The 27,391-nt window shown below is 38.3% G+C and overlaps 1 protein-coding gene across 1 annotated transcript; it reads left to right on the top strand.

Annotated features, from left to right (window-relative positions):
* Positions 1-242: 242 nt before the first annotated feature.
* Positions 243-26,985, top strand: LOC119737803 (heparan sulfate glucosamine 3-O-sulfotransferase 6-like). The gene is made up of 3 exons (XM_038212417.1): positions 243-383; positions 23,912-24,520; positions 25,407-26,985. The coding sequence occupies exons 2-3, from the start codon at positions 23,922-23,924 to the stop codon at positions 26,020-26,022; spliced, it is 1,215 nt and encodes a 404-aa protein (XP_038068345.1). The 5' UTR covers positions 243-383; positions 23,912-23,921; the 3' UTR covers positions 26,023-26,985.
* Positions 26,986-27,391: the final 406 nt, after the last annotated feature.

Here is a 27,391-nt window from a genome sequence, read left to right as displayed (position 1 = left end):
CCCGAGTTAACTCGTACCCGAGTCAACTCGTACCCCAAAAAGTTAACTCGGGTACGAGTTAATTCGGGTACGAGTTAACTCGGGTACGAGTTAAGTCGGGTACGAGTTAACTCGGGTACGAGTTAACTCGGGTACGAGTTAACTCGGGTACGAGTTGACCCAAAATCTTTCGAACAGTGTCGGGTGACGGGTATGACTGCTGGGCAACATTAATTAATGCGCGGAGCGGAGGATATTGATTACCTATAGAGGGCGCTATACAATAATTGATTCTCATCCAACAGCTGCAGCGGGAGCGGAGAACTAAAACAAGGACGAAAACAACGATGAAAAGATGAAAATACTGCGGGTAATGTAGTCGATCGACGGTACCATATAGAATAGTAAGTAAGGAACCGTCATAACTTACTTGAACCCTAATTATCTCCTTGGATGATCTGTTGCAACCTGACGCCACTAACGGCCACTTCGTGCAGTTCACGGTTGTGTACAAAGTTTATGGAGAGTCAAGAATCCTACCTACATGTACTCCTAGAACTATGAGTATGACTATAGATCAAGAAGCCCGCAAAATTGCCTGCAGCACAAAACACTAATAAAGACAAAGTACAAAAACGTCCATCAAAATGGAGACATTTCACACAGAACCGCTGCACAGTTTTCCCCTATACAGTCGTTTGACCGGTTCCGCAATCGCAAATCGTCTGAAGCGTCTTGTGGCGAAAAAACGCGCTTTCACAGGAAGCTACCTATAAATATGCGCAAGTTACTCACCTACTTCATGATATGAATAGTTTTCTGTGATCGTGTGAAAGAGAAATTTGCCAGGACATTTTGTAGAGGTCGGTGCTTTGACCGGTTCCGCAAATGTTTTCCGGTTTCGCAAACGGCGCCCTCTGCGAGACTGGACTGAAAATATTCCTTGTTTACTGGCCAAATCTAGATCGTTTTTGCCCCCAAACCTGCCAAGAAAAGATATGGATTATATTTCCCTGTGCATGAGCCAAGGTCTGCACATTATAATGCGTCCAAATTTACAAAATGTAACTCCATGAAAATGTTATGGTTCGTTGGATTTTTTTTACGTTATAATTATTTGACTTGCTTCAATCCAATTAAATGACTTTCTTGCTTTTTGTGCATTCTGTCTATCATCTTGCAATCACTAATATTTTGCTTTTTTGTTGTCTTATTTTTATTTAGACACACTCTGACGTTGGATAGAACCAGACACAAACCTTGTACCGAATTGCTCCAGTTGGTTGTTTTTTTCTCACATAAGCATAGACCAGCTATTTATGAATTTGAATTAATATTTTCTCCAGGATCATTTTTAATTCCTATGACACTTAAGGAAGTTACTGCATGGCTGGATGAATTGGAACTGAATCATTGTCTGCAGGGGAGCACTGTTTATTAATATTATTTGTTTATTTAATTATTATTATTTATTTACTTTTGTTTATTCCCTCCTCCTTTTTTTATTTTACTTTTTTTTTGTGGGGGGGGGGGGGGAGTGTTTCAATTTGTTCAGGGTAACAACACAATATGCTTAATTTTGTGTGCACCAACATCCAGTAGGGGGAACCTGGGGGCCGGGAGGGGAGGGGGAACAGGCCTCAGCAGGCCAGATACATACAGGCCACATACATGCACATATTGTTTCACATTCAAATTAAATTTCACAAACAAATTAAAACAAGTTGTTAAAAATGTCATAAATCCTATGGCTGTTTCATAGCAATGGCAATTTCTAATTATAATGTTCAGTTACTCCTCATACGTTGTTGCACATATTAACTATGTACATGTATCATGCTTGGGCAACTGTATTAGCAAACCTCATCTACTGTTCGGTGATGCTCTTAAAAGAAAATGTCAACACATTCATCACGTATATCCCGATAACCCTTTCAATATATTGACGTGATACCTGCATGTGTAAATGTAATACAAAACTAAAGCACTCAAGAAGCTACCCCTTTTAAATCCAAAAATATACGTGTCATATAAATAAATGGTGATGAATCACAGAAATAGACATGTTCTGTGAGTTTTTCATGCAAAGTAGCATAGTTTTTCAAACACCTCACTTCTCTTTCACATGTACTGGTTAATAAAAATGTATGTAACGCCTTTAAATTTATTGCCTTTATGACACCTGCATGTCTGTTTAATTGTTATACACAAATAATTTAAGCACTCCAGAAGCTAGCACTATACAAAAAAACTTGTCACATAAATAAATTAATTCAAAGAAATGGTGATGAAGACACACAGCTACATGTACTTTCACTATAATATTCAACTTCTTCTTGACCTTCACAGGTAAAACTGAAAAAGATGTGCTGATGGCCTCTTATGGCCTATCAGGAGGACGGCGTAATCTTCTTCTTTGTCTTTGGCATTGTCTGTATGAAAAAGAAATTTTATATAAAACGTTTAGTTTATCAGGAAATGTCCTTTGGGTTAGAAACATATTATTATGCACTATTCTTAATTGGTCCCCACAAACCTCACCTCCTAGCCTGGGCTGACTCATGCACCCTGGATGTGGAGAGTTGTAACTCTAAAATGGATTCAAACCCCTTAGGCACAACCGCTTCAACATCAAGTATGGGGTGAATTTTTTTAGAGCAAAGGAAAAGCGTTAAGTGGGAAGTATTAAGAAAGATTTTTGTATTTTAAATTTTGAAGTCCAAATTTTTTTTATCCAAAACCTACAGTGCTGTCCGGAAGCTGGACAGAAACAAAATCATTTTGTTTCAATTTAGTTTTCAATTTTTTGCACTGAACACCCAGAAATGATCATCAAATTCGACATTTTTAAACAAGGATTAATAGAAATTCTCAATTTCTTTGTAAGTTGTAAAAAAAGAAAGATTCATGCCAAAATAAATAAAGTGCACCGCGCTAGGGGGCCGTCATCAACAATACTTGTCAATAGCAGCACTGGTTAATACAGTCACACCATGGCCAGTGTATTGTATAGGCAGTATGAATGCGTTTGCGGAACCGGCCAAACGACCAGCAGTTACTCTGGTGGGTATAGAAAAAAAAATTCAAAGACTTCAAATCTTATATTTGTATGGTGGAATAATGAATAATTTCCGAACAAGTTGCATCAATCGCCGTGATTTAATTCCCCTGGACAATCGTGCAGCAGGCTGTTGTGCCCATTCTTGAAAATCACGCATTCTCGAGAATGGGCATGCACATTCTTGAGAATGTGCAACTGGATCCTTGCTCAATCTTGGCAAAAAATAACTCTTCCAGATTGAGCGCACATTCTTGAGAATGCGCGACAAGATAACGGTCTTGTCGATGCCGAGCACCGGCTGCGCTTGGCAAGTCTAGCTGAATCCTCGTTCACTGATTCTCAATAATTATACTGTTGCAACGCAAGGCGCTGAAAAGTAGAGTGGATATGATAAGTAAAGGCGTATTGATATGGGGGGGGGGGGCGGACCGGGAAAATATAAGAGACATAATAATACTAGTGCAAAGAATTCTGATTTTTGGGATAATAAAAGCGGGGGGGGGTGGGGGGGACGTAAGAATGAAGAATGTGAAGAATGAGAATGAATACTGCGACATCCCATAGTGCTAATGCTATTTCCCATTTAAATTGCCACCAATTTATTGTTCACATCCCACCATAACGTCGCAGAGCTGGATTCTATCTAGTCAAAAGAGCAATTTGGCAGCTTCTGGACATCGTTTTTTTTTCGTGGCACGCATATGATACATGCAGGGACTTGTAACTTGTCTAGCCTAAACAAAGCACTTTCCAGACTAGTTCCCAGTCCTCCGTTATTACAAAACTTCCCATAGTGGGCAGAAAAAAGCAATAATAACAGGTTTAATTTGATTCAAATTATCGTAGTTATACGAGTACAGAAGCATAGCACATTTTCTTTCCTCTTTATATGAATTGTTTCCCTTTTAACCGCTATACAATTCATTTAACATAATTATGTCGTGCAATGTTTGTTAAGATTGGGCAAAATTCATAAATTGTGCACGTGATATTCCCACCCAATCTTAAGAATGAGCGCTCATTCTTAAGAACGCGTGCTCGTTCTTAAGAATGGGCGCTCATTCTTAAGAATGCGCGCCCATTCTCGAGAATGTGCATGCCCATTCTCGAGAATGCGTGATTTCAAGAATGGGCACAACAAGGCCAACAAACATGAAATCACGCTTCCGTACCGTGCGCGTTCCATTTCGGCAGTTCGTTAACGGCAAGTGACGGTCGTATGGGATTTATTTTTAAATGTAAGTGAGTATCCTAAAACTAAAACCATTTTTGAAAAGTAGATGGAATAACCTTTCCATCGATACCAAAGTTTAACCAGAGTGAACCTGGCCGCGTATTCGGCCAGATACCACAGCCGCGTATTCAGCCGTGTATTCAGCCGCGTATTCATAAAGTACGGAGGCCAATAAACAACATTATTGATGTGATAAATTTTTATATATTTAATGCGGATTTCATCGAGGAGTGTACCGAAAATGAAGGACGTCAGTATTATGTTTGATGGTCAGTTATTGAGGACTAGAGGCCTCCTACAAATTATTGTGGTTTCAGATCTAGGGCAACTATGAATCACGTGATACTCGTCCTGAGAAAAAATCGTACTAAAATAGCATTTTGCGGTTGAACAACATAAAACTTAAACTTCGAGACAAAGTGTACCAAACAGTGTAGAAGAAAAAGTAAAATCGCCGATGACATCTTAAAGAGTGGTGTCCCGCCTACACTCTATTTTGGTTTCAGGTGTGTAGGGTGTATCTGTCACGTGACAATGGCATAACAAAATGGGCTCTCACCGCCAAATTTACTTTATTTTATATATTTTATGCGGATTTCAGGAAAAAGTGTGCCGAAAATGCAACATGTCCGAATTATGTTTGATGGTCAGTTATTGAGGACTAGAGGCCTCCTACAAATTATTGTGGTTTCAGATCTAGGGCAACTATGAATCACGTGATACTCGTCCTGAGAAAAAATCGTACTAAAATAGCATTTTGCGGTTGAACAACATAAAACTTAAACTTCGAGACAAAGTGTACCAAACAGTGTAGAAGAAAAAGTCAAATCGCCGATGACATCTTAAAGAGTGGTGTCCCGCCTACACTCTATTTTGGTTTCAGGTGTGTGGGGTGTATCTGTCACGTGACAATGGCATAACAAAATGGGCTCTCACCGCCAAATTTACTTTATTTTATATATTTTATGCGGATTTCAGGAAAAAGTGTGCCGAAAATGCAACATGTCCGAATTATGTTTGATGGTCAGTTATTGAGAACTAGAGGCTTCCTATAAATTATTTTGGTTTCAGATCTAGGGCAGCTATGAATCACGTGATACTCATGAGAAAAGTCGTACTAAAATGGCATTTTGCGGTAACGTTGTACATTTAACTTTATAAGTTAAACTTCGAGACAAAGTGTACCAAACAGTGTAGAAGAAAAAGTCAAATCGCCGATGACATCTTAAAGAGTGGTGTCCCGCCTACACTCTATTTTGGTTTCAGGTGTGTGGGGTGTATCTGTCACGTGACAATGGCATAACAAAATGGGCTCTCACCGCCAAATTTACTTTATTTTATATATTTTATGTGGATTTCAGGAAAAAGTGTACCGAAAATGCAACATGTCCGAATTATGTTTGATGGTCAGTTATTGAGAACTAGAGGCTTCCTATAAATTATTTTGGTTTCAGATCTAGGGCAGCTATGAATCACGTGATACACGTCCTGATAAAAGTCGTACTAAAATAGCATTTTGCGGTAACGTTGTACATTTAACTTTATAAGTTAAACTTCGAGACAAAGTGTACCAAACAGTGTAGAAGAAAAAGTCAAATCGCCGATGACATCTTAAAGAGTGGTGTCCCGCCTACACTCTATTTTGGTTTCAGGTGTGTGGGGGTGTATCTGTAACGTGACAATGGCATAACAAAATGGGCTCTCACCGCCAAATTTACTTTATTTTATATATTTAATGCGGATTTCAGGAAAAAGTGTACCGAAAATGCAACATGTCCGAATTATGTTTGATGGTCAGTTATTGAGAACTAGATAGAGGCTTCCTATAAATTATTTTGGTTTCAGATCTAGGGCAGCTACGAATCACGTGATACTCGTCCTGAGAAAAGTCGTACTAAAATAGCATTTTGCGGTAACGTTGTACATTTAACTTATTAAGTTAAACTTCGAGACAAAGTGTACCAAACAGTGTAGAAGAAAAAGTCAAATCGCCGATGGCATCCTAAAGAGTGGTGTCCCGCCTACACTCTATTTTGGTTTCAGGTGTGTGGGGTGTATCTGTCACGTGACAATGGCATAACAAAATGGGTTTTCACCGCCAAATTTACTTTTTTTTTTAAATTTAATGCGGATTTCAGGAAAAAGTGTACCGAAAATGCAACATGTCCGAATTATGTTTGATGGTCAGTTATTGAGGACTAGAAGCTTCCTATGAATTATTTTGGTTTCAGATCTAGGGCAGCTATGAATCACGTGATACTCGTCCTGGGAAAAATCGTACTAAAATAGCATTTTGCGGTTGTACAACATTAAACTTAAGTTAAACTTCGAGACAAAGTGTACCGAACAGTGTAGGAGATAAAGTCAAATCGCCGATGACATCTTATAGAGTGGTAGCCCGCCTACACTCTATTTTGGTTTCAGGTGTGTGGGGTGTATCTGTCACGTGACAATGGCATAACAAAATGGGCTCTCACCGCCAAATTTACTTTATTTTATATATTTTATGCGGATTTCAGGAAAAAGTGTACCGAAAATGCAACATGTCCGAATTATGTTTGATGGTCAGTTATTGAGGACTAGAGGCTTCCTATAAATTGTTTTGGTTTCAGATCTAGGGCAGCTATGAATCACGTGATACTCTTCCTGAGAAAAATCGTACTAAAATAGCATTTTGCGGTTGAATTATGAACAACATTAAACTTAAACTTCGAGACAAAGTGTACCAAACAGTGTAGAAGAAAAAGTCAAATCGCCGATGACATCTTAAAGAGTGGTGTCCCGCCTACGCTCTATTTTGGTTTCAGGTGTGTGGGGTGTATCTGTCACGTGACAATGGCATATCAAAATGGGCTCTCACCGCCAAATTTACTTTTTATTTTATATATTTAATGCGGATTTCAGGAAAAAGTGTACCGAAAATGCAACATGTCCGAATTATGTTTGATGGTCAGTTATTGAGAACTAGAGGCTTCCTATAAATTATTTTGGTTTCAGATCTAGGGCAGCTATGAATCACGTGATACACGTCCTGAGAAAAATCGTACTAAAATAGCATTTTGCGGTAGTACATTAAACTTTAAGTTAAACTTCGAGACAAAGTGTACCGAACAGTGTAGGAGAAAAAGTCAAATCGCCGATAACATCTTTAATAGAGTGGTAGCCCGCCTACACTCTATTTTGGTTTCAGGTGTGTGGGGTGTATCTGTCACGTGACAATGGCATATCAAAATCGGCTCTCACCGCCAAATTTACTTTTTATTTTATATATTTAATGCGGATTTCAGGAAAAAGTGTACCGAAAATGCAACATGTCCGAATTATGTTTGATGGTCAGTTATTGAGAACTAGAGGCTTCCTATAAATTATTCTGGTTTCAGATCTAGGGCAGCTATGAATCACGTGATACACGTCCTGAGAAAAATCGTACTAAAATAGCATTTTGCGGTAGTACAACATTAAACTTTAAGTTAAACTTCGAGACAAAGTGTACCGAACAGTGTAGGAGAAAAAGTCAAATCGCCGATAACATCTTATAGAGTGGTAGCCTGCATACACTTTATTTTGGTTTCAGGTGTGTGGGGTGTATCTGTCACGTGACAATGGCATACCAAAATGCGCCTTTACCGCCAAATTAACTTTATTTTATAAATTTAATGCGGATTTCAGGAAAAAGTGTACCGAAAATGCCACATGTCCAGATTATGTTTGATGGTCAGTTATTGAGGACTAGAGGCTTCCTATAAATTATTTTGGTTTCGGATCTAGGGCAGCTATGAGTCACGTGATGCTCGTCCTGAGAAAATTCGTACTAAAAAAAGCAGTTTGCGGTTAAATAACATAAACTTTAAGACAAAGTGTACCAAACAGTGTCGGGGAAAAAGTCCACCTACACTCTATTTTGGTTTCAGGTGTGTGGGTCGTATCTGTCACGTGACAATGGCATAACAAAATGGGCTTTCACCGCCAAATTGACATTTATTTTATATTTAGTGCGAATTTCAGGAAAAAGTGTACCGAAAATGCAACATGTCCGGATTATGTTTGATGGTCAGTTATTGAGGAATAGAGGCTTCCTATAAATTATTTTGGTTTCAGATCTAGGGCAGCTATGAGTCACGTGATACTCGTCCTGGGAAAATTCGTACTAAAAAATAGCAGTTTGCGGTTAAATATTATTATGCCCAACTTTGAGACAAAGTGTACCAAATAGTACCTGGCTCAAGGTTACCGCGGATTCGGCCGGATTTTAGCCGCGTATTCAACCGCGTATTCAGCCGCGCATTCACCAAAAGTAAAAAAATCTATAATACATGCTGCAAAAGGTGATCTGTTTTCCAGATAGATAATTTATTTTATTCAACGAATTTTTCAAAATAAACGACAAATATCAATATTTTTCTACGCTGTATCACAGTTCACAATATAAGCAACCATGTCGTCAACGAGTTTTGAAAATTTGATGCAATAATTACTTAGAAATTAACTGCTTAATGGGAATCATCACATTTAACGTAATTTTCAAACGCTTTTAGAGATGTTGAAAAGTAAATGCATCATTTAAAACAAGGTGTACCTCACATGTTGTCGAAAACTCATAATTTTATTGCTTAATCTACGAGATTATGTGACTGGGCACGCTTAATTTTGGTATTGGCTTCAGCCGAGCACAAATTAGTGCCTAAATTAGCCCCTTATTAAAAGTGACCCCATTTTCCAGGCACTATGAGAATGCATTCTTTTCAACTGCGTATATCACTGCTCCTTTTAAACAAAGTGTGCCTCACAAATTGTCAAAAACTCATCATTTTATTGCTTAATCTACGAGATCATGCGACTGGGCACACTTAATTTTGGTATCAGCTCGAGCCGAAAACTAATTAGTGCCTAATTAGCCCGTTAAAGCGACGCTATTTTACTGCACTATTGTAATGCCTTCGTTTCTGCTGCGTATATCACTGCTTATTTAAAACAAAGTGTACCTTACATGTTGCCAAAAACACGCAGTTTTATTTCATAATCTACGAGATCATATCGCTGGGTACACTTAATTCTGGCATTGGCTTCATCCAAGCACTAATTAATGACTAATTAGCCCCTTAAATTGACCCAATTTTCAAGGCACTATCAGCATGCATTCTTTTCAACTGCATACATCACAGGTCCTTAAAACAAAGTGTACCTCACATGTTGTCAAAAACTCATAATTTTATTGCATAATCTACGAGATCATATCACTGGGCAAACTCAATTTTGGTATTGGCTTCATCCAAGTACTAATTAGTGCCTAATTAGCCCCTTAAAGTGACCCAATTTTCCCAGCACTATCAGCATGCATTCTTTTCAACTGCTTATATCACTGCTCCTTTAAAACAAAGTGTACCTCACATGTTGTCAAAAACTTGCAGTTTTATTTCATAATCTACGAGATCATATCACTGGGCACACTTAATTTTGGTATTGGCTTCATCCAAGGACTAATTAGTGCTTATTTGGCCCCTTAAAGTGACCCAATTTTCCGGCACTATCAGATTGCATTCTTTTCAACTGCGTATATCACTGCTCCTTTAAAACAAAGTGTACTTCACATGTTGTAAAAAACTCATACTTTGTTTGCATAATCTACGAGATCATGTCACCGGGCACACTTAATTTTAGTATTGGCTTCATCCATGGACTAATTAGTGCATAATTAGCCCCTTAAAATGACCCTATTTTCGCGGCACTTTCAGAATGCATTCTTTTCAACTGCGTATATCACTGCTCCTTTAAAACAAAGTGTACCTCACATGTTGTCAAAAACTCATAATTATATTGCATAATCTACGAGATCATATCACCGGGCACACTTAATTTTGGTATTGGCTTCATCCAAGCACTAATTATTGCCTAATTGGTCCTTTAAAGTGGCCCAATTTTCCCGGCACTATCAGCATGCATTCTTTTCAACTGCGTACATCACTGCTCCTTTAAAACAAAGTGTACTTCACATGTTATGAAAAACTCATAATTTTATTGCATAATCTACGAGATCATGTGACTGGGCACGCTTAATTTTGGTATTGGCTTCATCCATGGACTAATTAGTGCATAATTAGCCCCTTAAAGTGACCCCATTTTCGCGGCACTTTCAGAATGCATTCTTTTCAACTGCATACATCACTGCTCCTTTAAAACAAAGTGTACCTCACAAGTTGGCAAAAACATTTTATTGTATAATCTACGAGATCATGTGACTGGGCACACTTTATTTTGTTTAAAAGGAGCAGTGATGTATGCAGTTGAAAAGAATGCATGCTGATAGTGCTGGGAAAATTGGGTCACTTTAATAAGGGGCCAATTAGTCACTAATTAGTCCTTGGATGAAGCCAATACCAAAATTAAGTGTGCCCGGTCACATGATCTCGTAGATTATGCAATAAAATGATGAGTTTTTGACAACATGTGAGGTATACTTTGTTTTAAAGGAGCAGTGATGTATGCAGTTGAAAAGAATGCATGCTGATAGTGCCGGGAAAATGGGGTCACTTTAAGGGGCCAATTAGGCACTAATTAGTCCTTGGATGAAGCCAATACCAAAATTAAAGTGTGTCCAGTGATAATTATGATCTCGTAGATTATGAAATAAAACTGCAAGTTTTTGGCAACATAATATGAGGTACACTTTGTTTTAAAGAAGCAGTGATATACGCAGTTGAAAAGAATGCATTCTCATAGTGCCTGGAAAATGGGGTCACTTTAAGAGGCTAATTAGGCACTAATTAGTGCTCGGCTGAAGCCAATACCAAAATTAAGCGTGCCCAGTCACATGATCTCGTAGATTATGCAATAAAATTATGTTTTTTTGACAACATGTGAGGTACACTTTGTTTTAAATGATGCATTATTTTTCAACATCTCTAAAAGCGTTCAAAAATTACATTAAATGTGATGATTCGCATTAAGCAGTTAATTTCTAAGTAATTATTGCATCAAATTTTCAAAACTCGTTGACGACATGGCTGCTTATATTGTGAACTCTGATACACCATAGAAAAATATTGATATTTGTCGTTTATTTTGAAAAATTCGTTGAATAACATAAATTATCTATCTGGAAAACAGATCACCTTTTGCAGCATGTACAACATTTATAGGACGCCTATAGTCCTCAATAACTGAACATCAAACATAATTCGGACATGACATTGTTGCATTTTCGGTACACTTTTTCCTGAAATCCGCATTAAATATATAAAATAATTGTAAATTTGGCGGTGAAAGCCCATTTTGTTATGCCATTGTCACGTGACAGATACACCCCACAACCTGAAACCACAATAGAGTGTAGGCGGGACACCACTCTTTAAGATGCCATCGGCGATTCGACTTTTTCTCCTACACTGTTTGGTACACTTTGTCTCGAAGTTTAACTTAAGTTTAATGTTGTACAACCGCAAAATGCTATTTTAGTACGATTTTTCTAAGGTCGAGTATCACGTGATTCATAGCTGCCCTAGATCTGAAACCAAAATAGTTCATAGGAAGCCTCTAGTCCTGAATAACTGACCATCAAACATAATTTGAACATGTTGCGTTTTCGGTACACTTTCTACTGAAATCCGCATTAAATATATAAATAAAGTAAATTTGCGGTGAAAGCGCATTATGTTATGCCATTGTCACGTGACAGATACACCCCACACACCTGAAACCAAAATAGAGTGTAGGCGGAACACCACTCTTTAAGATGACATCGGCGATTCGACTTTTTCTTCTACACTGTTTGGTACACTTTGTCTCGAAGTTTAACTTAAGTTAAATGTACAACGTTACCGTAAAATGCTATTTTAGTACGACTTTTCTCAGGACGAGTATCACGTGATTCATGGCTGCCCTAGATCTGAAACCAAAATAATTTATAGGAAGCCTCTAGTCCTCAATAACTGACCATCAAACATAATTTGAACATGTTGTGTTTTCGGTACACTTTCTACTGAAATCCGCATTAAATAAATTTGGCGGTGAAAGCGCATTATGATATGCCATTGTCACGTGACAAAATACACCCCATACACCTGAAACCAAAATAGAGTGTAGGCGGGACACCACTCTTTAAGATGACATCGGCGATTCGACTTTTTCTTCTACACTGTTTGGTACACTTTGTCTCGAAGTTAACAATAAGTTTAATGTTGTACAACCGCAAAATGCTATTTTAGTACGATTTTTCTCAGGACGAGTATCACGTGATTCATAGCTGCCCTAGATCTGAAACCAAAATAATTTGTAGGAAGCCTCTAGTTCTCAATAACTGACCATCAAACATAATTTGGACATGTTGCATTTTCGGTACACTTTTTCCTGAAATCCGCATTAAATATATAAAATAAAGTAAATTTGGCGGTGAGAGCCCATTTTGTTATGCCATTGTCACGTGACTTTTTCTTCTACACTGTTTGGTACACTTTGTCTCGAAGTTAACAATAAGTTTAATGTTGTACAACCGCAAAATGCTATTTTAGTACGATTTTCTCAGGACGAGTATCACGTGATTCATAGCTGCCCTAGATCTGAAACCAAAATAATTTGTAGGAAGCCTCTAGTTCTCAATAACTGACCATCAAACATAATTCGGACATGTTGCATTTTCGGTACAGGTTTTCCTGAAATCCGCATTAAATATATAAAATAAAGTGAATTTGGCGGTGAGAGCCCATTTTGTTATGCCATTGTCACGTTACAGATACACCCCCACACACCTGAAACCAAAATAGAGTGTAGGCGGGACACCACTCTTTAAGATGTCATCGGCGATTTGACTTTTTCTTCTACACTGTTTGGTACACTTTGTCTCGAAGTTTAACTTATTAGGTGTTGGGCCTGAGCCCAACACCTATTGTTATTGTAAGAATTTACTATTTTTTTTATTTCTCCAAGACACATTCGTTTCCAGAACCGTTTGTCAAAATGAAAACACAAATGAACTTCAATTGTCAATACATGAATGCACAACCCACTGAAGATGTGCTTTTTTGCAATTACGTCATTATGACGTCATCATGGGTCACGTGACGTCACTTCAAAAAATAATACATTTAATCTTTGAAATTCAATATCAAATCAACCGTGAGAGACCGGAACTTGAATTTTGCGGGAATCATCATAAATAATACATGCTCTTCAATTAATCTTGTGTGCGTAAAATCACATGACCCTTCCTTCCGGTCGAAACCGGAAGTGCCTAATAATTCAAAACTGGAAAAAAATATGAACTTGCTTTTAACGATGTTAGCCTGTGGGTGGGTTGATCTTTCCAAAAAAATGATCGGTGACGCCATCAAGTGTTCGAGCGCCCTCTAGCGGCAGGTTAAAAAATGTCCAAAACGCATTTTCAGTTGATGTCTGTAGCGAAATTTGCGGTAATCGCTTCAAAATTAATATACATGATAACCTTAATGCAGACAAGACCTGTGCGCGAAAAAAAATGATTACGTTATCAGACCGGAAGTTACAATGAAAATACATCTTTTTCTTTGAAAATTGCTAAAAAATCAACCGTCAGAGATATTATCCAGTTTTGTGCTTCAAATTGCACTTTAATAATAGGTCTCAAACTTCCCAAGGTTTCGTTACAATAAATTTACTAGAAGATGCCCTGCAGCCCCCTTGAAGTTTGAAGTTGAACACGCCTACGCATTGAAACGCTCATTTAATGCCACGTACATTGTGTGTACAGCAAATGGGGATAATTGCGTACAAAGGGAAAATCCCGAAAAAACAGTGTGCTGCGATTGCGTAAAAGGGAACTTCCCCTCATATGATACTCAATATGATACTAAAAACATGCGCATTGGGGTTAAGAGGGTATGGCGAGCAATATCTTGAATTGCGCCAATGGTGTGCGACCTTTACTTTTAGAGATATGAACTATTTAATGGGTTTTTGTAACAATTGTACTAGATAAGTTTACAGTACAGCAGCATACGCGCGTGCAGATCCTCACCTGACTCTTTTTAACTATCCTCTGTATAATTACCCCACGCGCTATTTTTCAACCCTCAACCCTCAACATCAACATCAACAATCAACAATAAACATTAACATTAACATCAACAATCCACATCAACAATCAACAATCAACATCCACAATCAACAGCAAAATCAACAATCAACATCAACAATCAACAATCAACATTAACATCAACAAACAACATCAACAATCAACATCAACAATCAACATCAACAATCAACTCAACAATCAACATTAACATCAACAATCAACATCAACAATCAACATCAACAATCAACAGCAACAATCAACAATCAACATTAACATCAACAATCAACATCAACAATCAACAATCAACATCAACAATCAACAATCAACATCAACAATCAACAACAAAAAATCGAAATCAACATCGACAACCAACAGCAACAATTATCAACAATCAACATCAATAATCGTTAATCAACAACACCAATCAATTATCAACAATCAACATTCGACACGAACAACCACCGTCAAATTCAATCGACAATCAACATCAACATCATCAATCAACAATCAACATAATCATAAACAACCAACAATCAACATCAACAATCAACATTAACAATCAACAACAACAATCAACATCAACAATCAACTCAACAATCAACATTAACATCAACAATCAACATCAACAATCAACATCAACAATCAACAACAACAATCAACAATCAACATTAACATCAACAATCAACATCAACAATCAACATCAACAATCAACATTAACAATCAACAACAACAAACATATATGAACTTTAATTGTCAGTAGATGAATGCACAAGCCACTAAAGATGTGCTTTTTTGCAATTACGTCATCATGACGTCATTATTGGTCACGTGACGTCACTTCCAAAAATAATAAATTGAATCTTTGAATTTCAATATAAAATCATGTCAGAGACCGAAACTTGAATTTTGCGGGAATCTACATGATAATACACGATCTTCAATTTATCTTGTGCGTGTAAAATCACGTGACCCTTCCTTCCGGTCGAAACCGGAAGTGCCTAATAATTTGAAAGTGGAAAAAGATATGAACTTGCTTTTAACGATGTAAGTCTGTGGGTGGGTTGAACTTTTCAAAAAAATGATCGTACCGCTAGAGACCATGTAAACGACGTTGGAGTCAGAATAAATAAATGTAACAAAAAGAGGGCGCTCTTTCATCTAACCGACTTTTTTTGGGAAAAAAACGGTTATTTCCATAATGCATTGCGAAATATAGGCATTGCGAAACAGGAAATAACTTGCATTACTTTTGTGGACTTAACAACTCTCTTGAAAATTGTAATTAAAAGTTACAATATTGAAGGTGCAGTTCGATCGGCAAGACAGAAGTTCGGAGGACTGTTTTTCAGCAAATTATAGTGAGTATAGAAGCTGACATACAATTTTTTCGCTACCCAATTTTCGCTAACTTTTAGTCATGTTTGCGCACGTTTAGATTTTGAATGATGACAAATATAGTATAGGCCTACACGTTGCATCGTGGCTGTGTATAACAAACCAGGCAATTTGTGCACAAACCTATGGGACTGTGCACCAGTTGAAACTTTTATACGATTCCTCCTCATTGCATAACGAATTTGAGCGATCGTATTTTCTTCATGTTCGTACATTATTGCATGTGTATAACTTAACACTAAACATAGTTGTTAGTGTTAAGCCCCAACTTAATTGACCATGCTCCCAGCTTTGGCTGGGATCGTCCGAACCGTGTGTTTCAGTTCAGTTGAGACACTTTCGATAGGATGAAACATGCAAAACTACAGTTAGGCCAGCTTGACGCTCTATGATAGCTGACAAAATTCTCCACACATTTCACGAGGCAAATGCAAGGTTCTCAGTACTTCATCATTCAAGTTGAGGTCTCAATTCAATTTTTAAATGTAACTTTTCTTCAAAATTTTGCACCTGAAAAGCAAAATTATCAGATTTGAATCCTAAGACTAGACTGGTACATGTCCAACTGTTTGAAAAGACTGACCCCATCAGTAGTCTGGGGGCATGCCTGATGGAGAAAATATGCCACAGAGATTAGGAACTACATGTTTCTTTTGACACAGTTGATTGATGCAGTATTAAAACATGGCTGAAGGAAGCAGATGCTACAAATCTAGAACACATAAAGCAGATGATCCTTTTTACTCGGAAAGTGTGCTTCATTTATTCAACCTTTTATTTTTCAAACTAACAACAAAACACAATATATTCTCATGCCAGATTAAATTCACAACGTTAACCACAACTTCATGAACAATTTTTGCGTTCTTGATGCAGTAATTAGTGTTACATTAGCTGCTGAATGGAAAACCTCACTTTTCGCGCTATTTTGCAATGATTTTATGTTGACGTAGGAATGTGACATTCATTGTACACACATGGAGTAAAAACTCACAATTTTATTTCGTAATCTGAGAGATCATTCGTGTAGGCACACCAAATTTTTGTAGACGTTTCAGTCGAACACTAATTAGTCGCTATTATTAGCCCATTATATAACCTTGTTTTCACTGCACTATATAATGTGTTTTTCTCGGCTGTGTGTGCCAATGCACCTTTAAAAGAACGTGTACTACACAGATCAGAAACTCATGATTTTATTTCTTTAAAGGAAACTACCATCTGCAAGACAATAATTACCATCATTTGTAGGATTTATTCTTTCCTTTTCCTTTGAGTATCCGAATCTAAACTCGTCCCCTTCATGCATCCAGAAGCCACAATTAATGACTAAAACGCCTTCCCCCATGCGATTTCTGGCTCCGCCCCGGCTGTAGCACATTGTAACTAATTAAAAAGTAATTACCAGCGTCATTGCAATGTATCAAAATGTATTTTATTTTACAAAATGGCTTTCATGCAGTGAATGGAACGGACGCAGGTATCACAGGTACTGTGTATACACACCGTACTTAAACATCCGCCATTGAACTCCATGTACATGTATTTACATGTATAACCCTGCTACCCACTCCTAGCCTCTTTGTAGCAGACACGTCGTTCGCCAAACTTGTTTTTGCTTTGCTAAAATTCAACACTCGACCCCAGCTTTAGGCGCATTATGCTTGTGCAGCAACCTATGGCAAGCTTGTGATGTTGATCTTTTCTTATGGTCATTTGCATAATAAGTGCGTTGGAATTTCATAAAGGTGCGTTATCAAAGCCTCAAATCCAAGGCCACAGGCAGAGCTCTAGTTCATAGCTATACAGCAGTGGCTTGCAAGGACCCGTTTAAACCCTATGAACCAATATTTTGTGTTTTTCTTGATCAATTTCGTTACTTCCCTGTCATAAAGTCTGAATCAAAGTCCGAGTATACCAAGTGCGAGTCTGTGTGCCCTATATCTGAGTCTCAGTTTGAGTAGGAGGTTGAGTTTTGATGGAGAGAAAAATATATATAGATGTCATGTGATTTGGCTTGTATTATGAACTCATGTACAGACCCGAATGTTGTATCCTGATGTTATCATCTCAAAATCCATTAATTTACATCGTGAGCCCAAGAGAAAATGTTGCAGCCTTTATTAACTAAATGTTCCATACAATTTGGGAAATCGGTTATATTTTGGTATGTCAATAGTAAACCAGGCAATTTGTGCACAAACCTTTGGGACTGTGAACCAGTTAAAGTTTTCATGTGATTCCTCCTCATTGCATAAGAAATTGATCGAGCGATCATCTTGTCTTCATGTTCGTAGATTATTGCATGTGTATAAATAGCCGTTAATGTTACGCCCAAACTTGACCATGCATGCTCCCAACATTGTCTGGGACCGTCCAAACCATGTGTTCCAGTCCAGTTGAGACACTTTTTGGGCCCATATGGCCCCAACACTTCATGGCGTCACCCATTATCTTTTTTGAAAGGTCAATCCAGGCAGACACTTAAAAGCAAGTTCATATCTTTTTCCACTTTAAAATTATTAGGCACTTCCGGTTTCGACCGGAAGGAAGGGTCACGTGATTTTACGCGCACAAAATAAAATGAAGATCATGTATTACCATGTCGATTCCCGCAAATTTCAGGTTCCGGTCTCTCACGGTTGATTTTATATGGCATTTCAAAGATTAAATTTATTAAACTTTGAAGTGACGTCACGTGACCCGTGATGACGTCATGATTACGTAATTGCAAAAAAGCACATCTGCGGTAGGTTGTGCATTCATGTATTGACAATTGAAGTTCATATCTGTTTTCATTTTGACACACAGTTCTGGAGAAGGAATGTGTATAGAAGAAAAAAAAACCTAAAAACCCTAGCAAAAACAATAGGTTTTGGGCTAAAGCCCAACACCTAATAATGGGTGAAGCCATGAAGTGTTGGAGCGCCCTCTAGCGGCAGGTTAAAAAACGTCAAAAACGCATTTTCACTTGATGTCTTTGGCGAAGTTTGCGGTAATCGCTTCAAAATTAATGTACATGATGACCATAATGCAGACAACACCTGTGCGCGAAAAGAAAATGATTACGTCATCAGACCGGAAGTTACAATAAAAAGACCTTTAAACCTTCAAAAATTGCTAGAAAATATACCGTGATAGATATAATCAAGATTTGGCTGTATATAGCACAGTTAAAATAGCTCTTGAACTTTCTGGCAATGACGTCATAATGACGTCATCAAGTATCGTATTACAAGCAATCAAAGATTTCTAGATTTAATCTTTGAAAATCAATATAAAATCAACTGCTACAGATTTAATTTTGTTTTTTTATGGCAATCGATACAATATTGCAGGGTCTTCATTTTTGGTATTAAGTGCAAAATCACTTGACCCTTCCTTCCGGTCGAAACCTGAAGTGCCTTATTATTTGAAATTGGCAGAAGATGCGAACTTGCTTTGAACGATGTGAGTGTCTGCCTATAGGCAGTACTGTAAAAAAAAAAAGTGACGTCATCAAATGTTAGAGCGCCCTCTGGCGGCATGTTGAAAAAGTCAAACATGGATTTAAACATGCATATATTGAGTTGATGTGTGTGGCATGACGTGAACACTCCTCCGAGTAAGACCAACCCGACCAGCTATGTAGGCAACTCGGGTAGGGACACATCATTTTGGGGAGCCTGCCCTAGGGGATTAAGATATTTATAAGCACTTATTCTATAATTGGTTCCTAAAAGGAGCAAAGGTCACTCTGCCTGAGAGATTTCAAGCATAATATTTGGTTGCTAAATTTAATCTGTCGGCCAACAAATTGTATTATCATAATGACGTACCTGAAATGTTAACTTGTTTTATATGTTGAAATGTGGAATCCGTGAATAAATGGCTGAAAACGATCTGTTACTGGTATGCTAGCATAAAACCGCAATTCACCAGAAAGTATAGTTCCAGAAACCAGTGTGGCTAACAGGTGGTGTTTCATTTAACCACAAGGCATTATCTCGCTGGGACTGTGGAGCAGGGAGGGGAGTTTAATTTACTTAAGGGCTCCCCAGGGGCTTTCAACAGTGTGAAACTAGCCACTTTCTTAAGAGAGCCGGTTTCGTAATGCAAGGTAAGTTTGCGGTAATCCATGGCCCAACACCGTGTGGTTGTTCCTACAACCTCTAGTTAAGTTTAATGTTGTACAACCGTAAAATGCTATTTTAGAACGTTTTTTTCTCAGGACGAGAATCACGTGATTCATAGCTGCTCTAGATCTGAAACCAAAATAATTTCTAGGAAGCCTCTAGTTCTCAATAACTGAACATCAATAATAATTCGGACATGTTGCATTTTCGGTACACTTTTTCCTGAAATCCGCATTAAATATATAAAATAATTAGTAAATTTGGCGGTGAGAGCCCATTATGATAATGCCATTGTCACGTTACAGATACACCCCACACACCTGAAACCAAAATAGAGTGTAGGCGGGCCACCACTCTTCAAGATGCCATCGGCGATTTGACTTTTTCTTCTACACTGTTTGGTACACTTTGTCTCGAAGTTTAACTTAAGTTTAATGTTGTACAACCGTAAAATGCTATTTTAGAACGTTTTTTTCTCAGGACGAGTATCACGTGATTCATAGCTGCCCTAGATCTGAAACCAAAATAATTAACAGGAAGCCTCTAGTCCTCAATAACTGAACATCAAACATAATTCGGACATGTTGCATTTTCGGTACACTTTTTCCTGAAATCCGCATTAAATATATAAAATAAAGCAAATTTGGCGGCGAGAGCCCATTATGTTATGCCATTGTCACGTGACAGATACACCCCACACACCTGAAACCAAAATAGAGTGTAGGCGGGACACCACTCTTTAAGATGTCATCGGCGATTTGACTTTTTCTTCTACACTGTTTGGTACACTTTGTCTCGAAGTTTAACTTAAGTTAAATGTACAACGTTACCGGAAAATGCTATTTTAGTACGACTTTTCCCAGGACGAGTATCACGTGATTCATAGCTGCCCTAGATCTGAAACCAAAACAATTTATAGGAAGCCTCTAGTCCTCAATAACTGACCATCAAACATAATTCGGACATGTTGCATTTTCGGTACACTTTTTCCTGAAATCCGCATTAATATAAAATAAAGTAAATTTGGCGGTGAAAGCCCTTTTGTTATGCCATTGTCACGTGACAGATTCACCCCACACACCTGAAACCAAAATAGAGTGTAGGCGGGACACCACTCTTTAAGATGACACCGGCGATTTGACTTTTTCTCCTCCACTGTTTGGTACACTTTGTCTCGAAGTTTAACTTATAAAGTTTAATGTTGTACAACCGCAAAATGCTATTTTAGTACGATTTTTCTCAGGACGAGTATCACGTGATTCATATCTGCCCTAGATCTGAAACCAAAATAATTTATAGGAAGCCATGAGTCCTCAATAACTGACCATCAAACATAATTCGGACATGTTGCATTTTCGGTACACTTTTTCCTGAAATCCCCATTAAATATATAAAATAAAGTAAATTTGGCGGTTAAATCCCATTTTGTTATGCCATTGTCACGTGACAGATACACCCCCACACACCTGAAACCAAAATAGAGTGTAGGCGGGACACCACTCTTTACGATGACACCGGCGATTTGAATTTTTCTCCTACACTGTTTGGTACACTTTGTCTCGAAGTTTAAGTTTAATGTTGTTCATAATTCAACCGCAAAATGCTATTTTAGTACGATTTTTCTCAGGAAGAGTATCACGTGATTCATAGCTGCCCTAGATCTGAAACCAAAACAATTTATAGGAAGCCTCTAGTCCTCAATAACTGACCATCAAACATAATTCGGACATGTTGCATTTTCGGTACACTTTTTCCTGAAATCCGCATTAAATATAATAAAATAGAGTAAATTTGGCGGTGAAAGCCCAATATGTTATGCCATTGTCACGTGACAGATACACCCCATACACCTGAAACCAAAATAGAGTGTAGGCGGGACACCACTCTTTAAGATGACATCGGCGATTTGACTTTATCTCCCACACTGTTTGGTACACTTTGTCTCGAAATTTAACTTAAGTTTTAATAAATGTACAATTACCGCAAAATGCTATTTTAGTACGACTTTTCTCAGGACAAGTATCACGTGACTCATAGCTGCCCTAGATCTGAAACCAAAACAATTTATAGGAAGCCACGAGACCTAAATAACTGACTATCAAGCATAATACTGACGTCCTTCATTTTCGGTACACTCCTCGATGAAATCCGCATTAAATATATAAACATTTATCATATCAATAATGTTGTTTATTGGCCTCCGTACTTTATGAATAAGCGGCTGACACGGCTGAATGCGCGGCTGTGGTAGCTGGCCGAATACGCGGCCAGGTTCACTCTGGTAAAGTTTAAGTCCTTGGCGTTTTCGTCTTCCTGAAAACGAGAGCTAGTTTTCCGAAATTGCGGAACTGGTCAAATTGCGGAACCGGTCAATTGACTGTACTCCGTACTTTATCTCTTGACATACTCACGTATCATGCGCAGAACCGAACTAACATAGGCATGATAGGTGGATTCTGTCGCTTTTTAGGCCAAAATGATGAAAAATATGCCCTTTCCGCACTGAGCCAACCTGACACTTGAAACGTGCACGTATATGATCGAGCGATGATTTTCGGTTCGCTCGGAGCGCGCCGCGGGGGGTACGGTACAAGCGAAATGATAGTATGTGCATGCGTACAAGTGCATGTACCGTATCCCCCTACATTTACATGTAGCATGGAGTGTTTATAGCTCATGATCATGAGCTCTTGACTTAGCCCCATAAATGTGGCCAATTTACTGGACTACCTCCGTAATTAAAGGCCACTCTTGGAACATGTACAAAAACATGTAGAACTTTGTCAAATTTTGATTGTCACATTTAGGCTTAGGCTAGTTTGCATTTGTAGTTAATTTTTGCTTTACTCACCCTCTTTAAAGGCTAATCAGAAAGTGCTGCCTTTTTCAGATGTCTATTTTTTGTGAAATTTCATGTTGAAATTTTGATACGCGAACGTGTGCAAACGAATCTGGAAATTTCACGAAAAATAGAAATCTGAAAAAGGCAGCACTTTCTGATTAGCCTATAAAAGAGGGTGAGTATGCTTCTAAAGCAAAAATAAACTACAAACTAAGCCTAAATGTGAAAATCAAAGTTTGACAAAGTTCTACATGTAGGCCTACATGTTTTTGTCCATCGCCTTTTCTAATTTTGACATAAATAAATGTATCATTATGATGTCAATAATTTACCTGCATAATAATAAACATGACCTGCCAGTGCCACAAGCATAATGAGGAATCAATACCCCCCACCTTTGACAGGGCCTTACACAACACTATCGCTGCAATATCACATTTTTTACTAATTGAAAAATAATATTGTATCATAGAAATATTCTCTCTGTTTTGTGTTACAAACCAGGCATACAGTCATGACAGTGGTGTTTTGTGTAATGTTTGGCCTACTAAAATAAGAATAGGAAGAGTAAAGAAAACCCCATCATGCATGTCATGAGTTAAAGGTATAGTCCATCATTTGTAATTTGTGCATTTTGTTCATTTGAAGCAACAAGCATACTCAAAATCTCAAAGGGTGCTGAACAACTATCCTGATGAAGTTTCAGCTCAGCTTCAGCTGTATATTCCGAGAAAAACAGCATTCTAGGATCTCGATTTCATATCAAAAGTTGTTGAATCATGTTTTGAATTGAGCCTGAATTCAGCGTTCAAGACACATTCTCTCAGCCGAATGCAGCTATGCGATGTCGCGCACCGATCCGACGAATTATAGCAACTGCGCGCGTGTGCATAGTGCCAACGCTTGCGCGCGCTTCGCCGAATATAAAAAAAACAACTACTAACGGCAATTTCCAACAGTGTGTCTTAAGACGCACCATTGGAAAGGCCTTCTTTCGTTAATATTTCTTCAAAATGACAGCTTGCCAGAAAGAATAATTGCACAGGGAGTTTAGTCCCCTTACTATCTTTCAACCAAGTGTGTTTTTCAGCAATAATTACGTCAGTTACTTTTTGAATAGCTGCAAATGATGGACTGTAGCTTTAAATCATGATGTACACCAATGGATGTCTCCCACACTGCAAACTGTGTAAAAGAGATTTCATTTTTCTATTTTTGCATTTTACCAATTGCATGAATACAGGTTCGAGATCATGACGGTGGATAAGATCCCACCTGGCCCGGGACAGGCTTGTTGTTCCCTGAGCAAGAAGAGAGTCGGCATACTGGTAGCGGTATGTTGCGTGGCTATCCTATCAACCTACATGTATTCACTCAACTGCTGCAAAAGCAGAACAGAAGCACCTCTGAAACTGAAGACATCGAACAGTCCGTCGTTCCACAAAATGCCAATCTTTGCCAAGATCAAAGCAAACACAAGAATGCCAGAACCTTCAGTGAATGCCACACAATCTGTGGGCATTGCTGCTGTGAAACAGACAGTATTCGTTCATCAACTCCTTCAACCTCAAAACCCTTCACCGACAAATCAAGATGATCTGTCCTCTTTGTCCTCGTGGTCAAGTGTTTACGACGAGGCGGACGATGATTTGGACTTGGTGCCAGAGAGGGCAGCCTTCAAACCGCAAGGTAAATGGAAACGACGGCTTCCGAAGGTCATCATTATTGGAATCAAGAAGGGAGGAACGCAAGCACTGCTGAATTTCCTTAAAGCGCACCCTGAAGTTACTGCTAGCGGGAAGGAGGTGCATTTCTTCGATCGTTTCTATGAAAGGGACTTAGAGTGGTACAGGTAAGCCAGAGTTCTAAATAAAAGTCATCACAAGTTTTCACACACATCATCATAAGGAGTGGTGGCGAAAATCAGAGATTTCAAAATCCGGTTGTCCTAATTTTTTTTTCAAACCGAGTAACGGTTATCTGATTTCTCGGGAAGCTCCCAAAAAAGTGACGAGTGAGGTGCTGCATGCAATGCCCTCCGTATTGATTGGGTATAGTTTGCAGGATTCAATGAGCACTGGGCCTTTCCAAAAACACTCCAGAAAATGGATGAGATCTCTCAGATCAGTTGAATGGGCAGGCTATTCATGAAACAAGAGGACCGCTAACGAGTGAATGTTGTTACAATCAGAGACCATGGAGCAGTTGAATGCTGACGGATGTTCCCATTGTTTTCTTTATATTTCTATTAGCTATTGTCACACACAAAAAACAGGCGGCTTAAAGATAAAGTCCATCATTTGTAATTTGTGCATTTTGTTCGTTTGAAGCAACAAAAGTGCTCAAAATCTAAATCAAAATCTTTCAACCAAGTATGTTTTTCAACAATAATTACGCCAGTTACTTTTCGAATAGCGGCAAATGATGGACTATAGCTTTAAGGTTGGTTTCGAATATCGGGTTTTAAAATCCACACCGAATAGTGGAATTCACACCGAATTGTTGACAAAAATGCGGTACTCTTGAAAATAACAAACCTAATGCAGGGATCAGTTTGACAGAGCCGTTAAGGACAAAGGATAATAATTTTAAAAAACAGCAGGTTAACTGAAACATGACTGGTTTAACATTGCCTATGACTGCTTCGTGATATATTTTACATCAGCACATGAAAATGCCTAGCAGGGTTTTTTACTTACTAGCAAAACTACCTTAGAATTACTGATGCTATTTTTCAGGAGGGCGATGCCCTACTCGTATGAAAATCAACTGACCGTGGAGAAAACGCCCAGCTACTTTGTGACGCCGCAAGTCCCAAAGCTCATCTATCGCATGTCACAAGACGTAAAATTTCTACTGGTTGTGCGTGAACCTGTGGCACGGGCCATCTCCGACCACGCCCAGTCCCTCGAAAAGGGTAAGACCACGCCCTTTGAGGAGAAAGCCATGCTCGACCCGAGAAAATGCAGCGTGGACGAGAGTTGGAGCGCAATAGGCATCGGGCTGTACTCACTGCATCTGACGAGATGGCTGAAGTATTTCCCTCTCGACCAGTTCTTGTTTGTCAGTGGGAAAAACCTTGTGGCCAATCCCGGCGCGGAGATGGGCAAAGTGCAAGACTTCCTGCACATTAGCAGGACGCTGACAGAGAAGTCGTTTGTCTTCAACGAGACGAAGGGCTTTCCCTGCCTTAGAACGGACGAGAATGGGGAGGTGAGATGTCTTGGCAAAACCAAAGGCCGCCCTCATAATCCTGTGGATCCTCGTGTCCGGGCCTGTCTGGCCGAGTTCTATCGACCGTATAATGAACAGTTTTACAACATGACGGGCATCAATTTTCATTGGGAGGAATGAGGGACTTGGAGTCTAAATTCTTAGACTCTCAAATTTTTCAGGGGGCCGGGAATTGTCAATCCATAACTTGCCACCACGGGTATTCAAGTATTAATCTTCTCATGTATATATCCTTCTCAGGTCTTAATTATTCAAAAAAATATTGTCATATTGACGAATGGCATTCATTTTTGTTTGTTCAGTGTTGGACAATTTGCTGCAATCTACACAGAATTAATGATTAATGGGTTTTAAAATTATAAATAAGCACATGGCAAAAAATACTTATGAGTGATCAGACCACCGCAAATGTGAAGTACATGTATACTTAATTTGTATCTGACAATCCATGTACAGGACCGTAGTAATATTTCTGTCTTTATAGATGTACATGTACACTATAGTTACTTGCAATGCTCAAATAAAGTTGTGTCAGTGATATTTATAATGGAGAGTATAAATTATTATGTATGTATGTAAATTTCTGTCATTCAGCACTATCTGTCGCACATAATTCTGTGATATAACAAAATCAGGTGTCATGTATATATTCTCTGTGAAAAGTTTGTATTCTCTGTGAAAAGATATAGAGCTCTGTCGGCTTTTCCTTGATGAATCTGTTATTATGTTTCTGATTAAAGTTTACATTGCAACTGGCAGATGTAGATATATATGAGAAAGAAATAGTGCAGATATTCTGCACTACATATGCACATACAGGGTATCTCTACGTAGACATAAGTATTCTTCATACTCGCCATCAGATATTTATATACTATGTACATGTTTGAATAGTATTATTTTTTGTGCTGGTGTAATATTCTGACCATTACTTCATGTTTGTGTCCAAAAAGAATTATTTTTTCGTAAACTTGTCGTAACTCTATTCGAAGAGCAAGATTTAATGTTTATTAAGAACACTTGTTTTGGAACTCAGTAATCTGGAATTAAGTCATTAAAGGTAGAATGGACCATTTGCAGCTATCCAAAAAGTAACTGACCAAATTATTGTTAAAAAGCTTAGTTGCTATTAAAGATAATAATGACACTAAAGTCCCTGCAAAATGATTCCAAACTGAAGAAAACAATAACAGAAGGTCATTTCCAAAAATGTTTCAAGTGACACATTTTTGGAAATTTCCGGTAGTAGTTGTGCAAATCCTTGGATGGGTGCTAGAAGCGTTGACACGAAGCACACACATGTACGGTTGCTATTATTCGTCTGTTCAGTGCGTGACATCGTGTGGCTGCAATCGGCTGAATGAGAACGTGTTTCGGATGCTGATTTCGGGCGCAATTTGAGATCCTAGAATATTTTCTCAGAACTCGGAGATAGTCGTTAAAGCTCAGTCCATCATTTGCAGCTATCCAAAAAGTAACTGACGTAATT

Source organism: Patiria miniata, unplaced genomic scaffold (assembly GCF_015706575.1).
Source record: "Patiria miniata isolate m_02_andy unplaced genomic scaffold, ASM1570657v1 HiC_scaffold_3, whole genome shotgun sequence".
NCBI classification, from domain to species: Eukaryota; Metazoa; Echinodermata; class Asteroidea; order Valvatida; family Asterinidae; genus Patiria; species Patiria miniata.
This window is presented reverse-complemented; position numbering and strand designations above follow the sequence as displayed.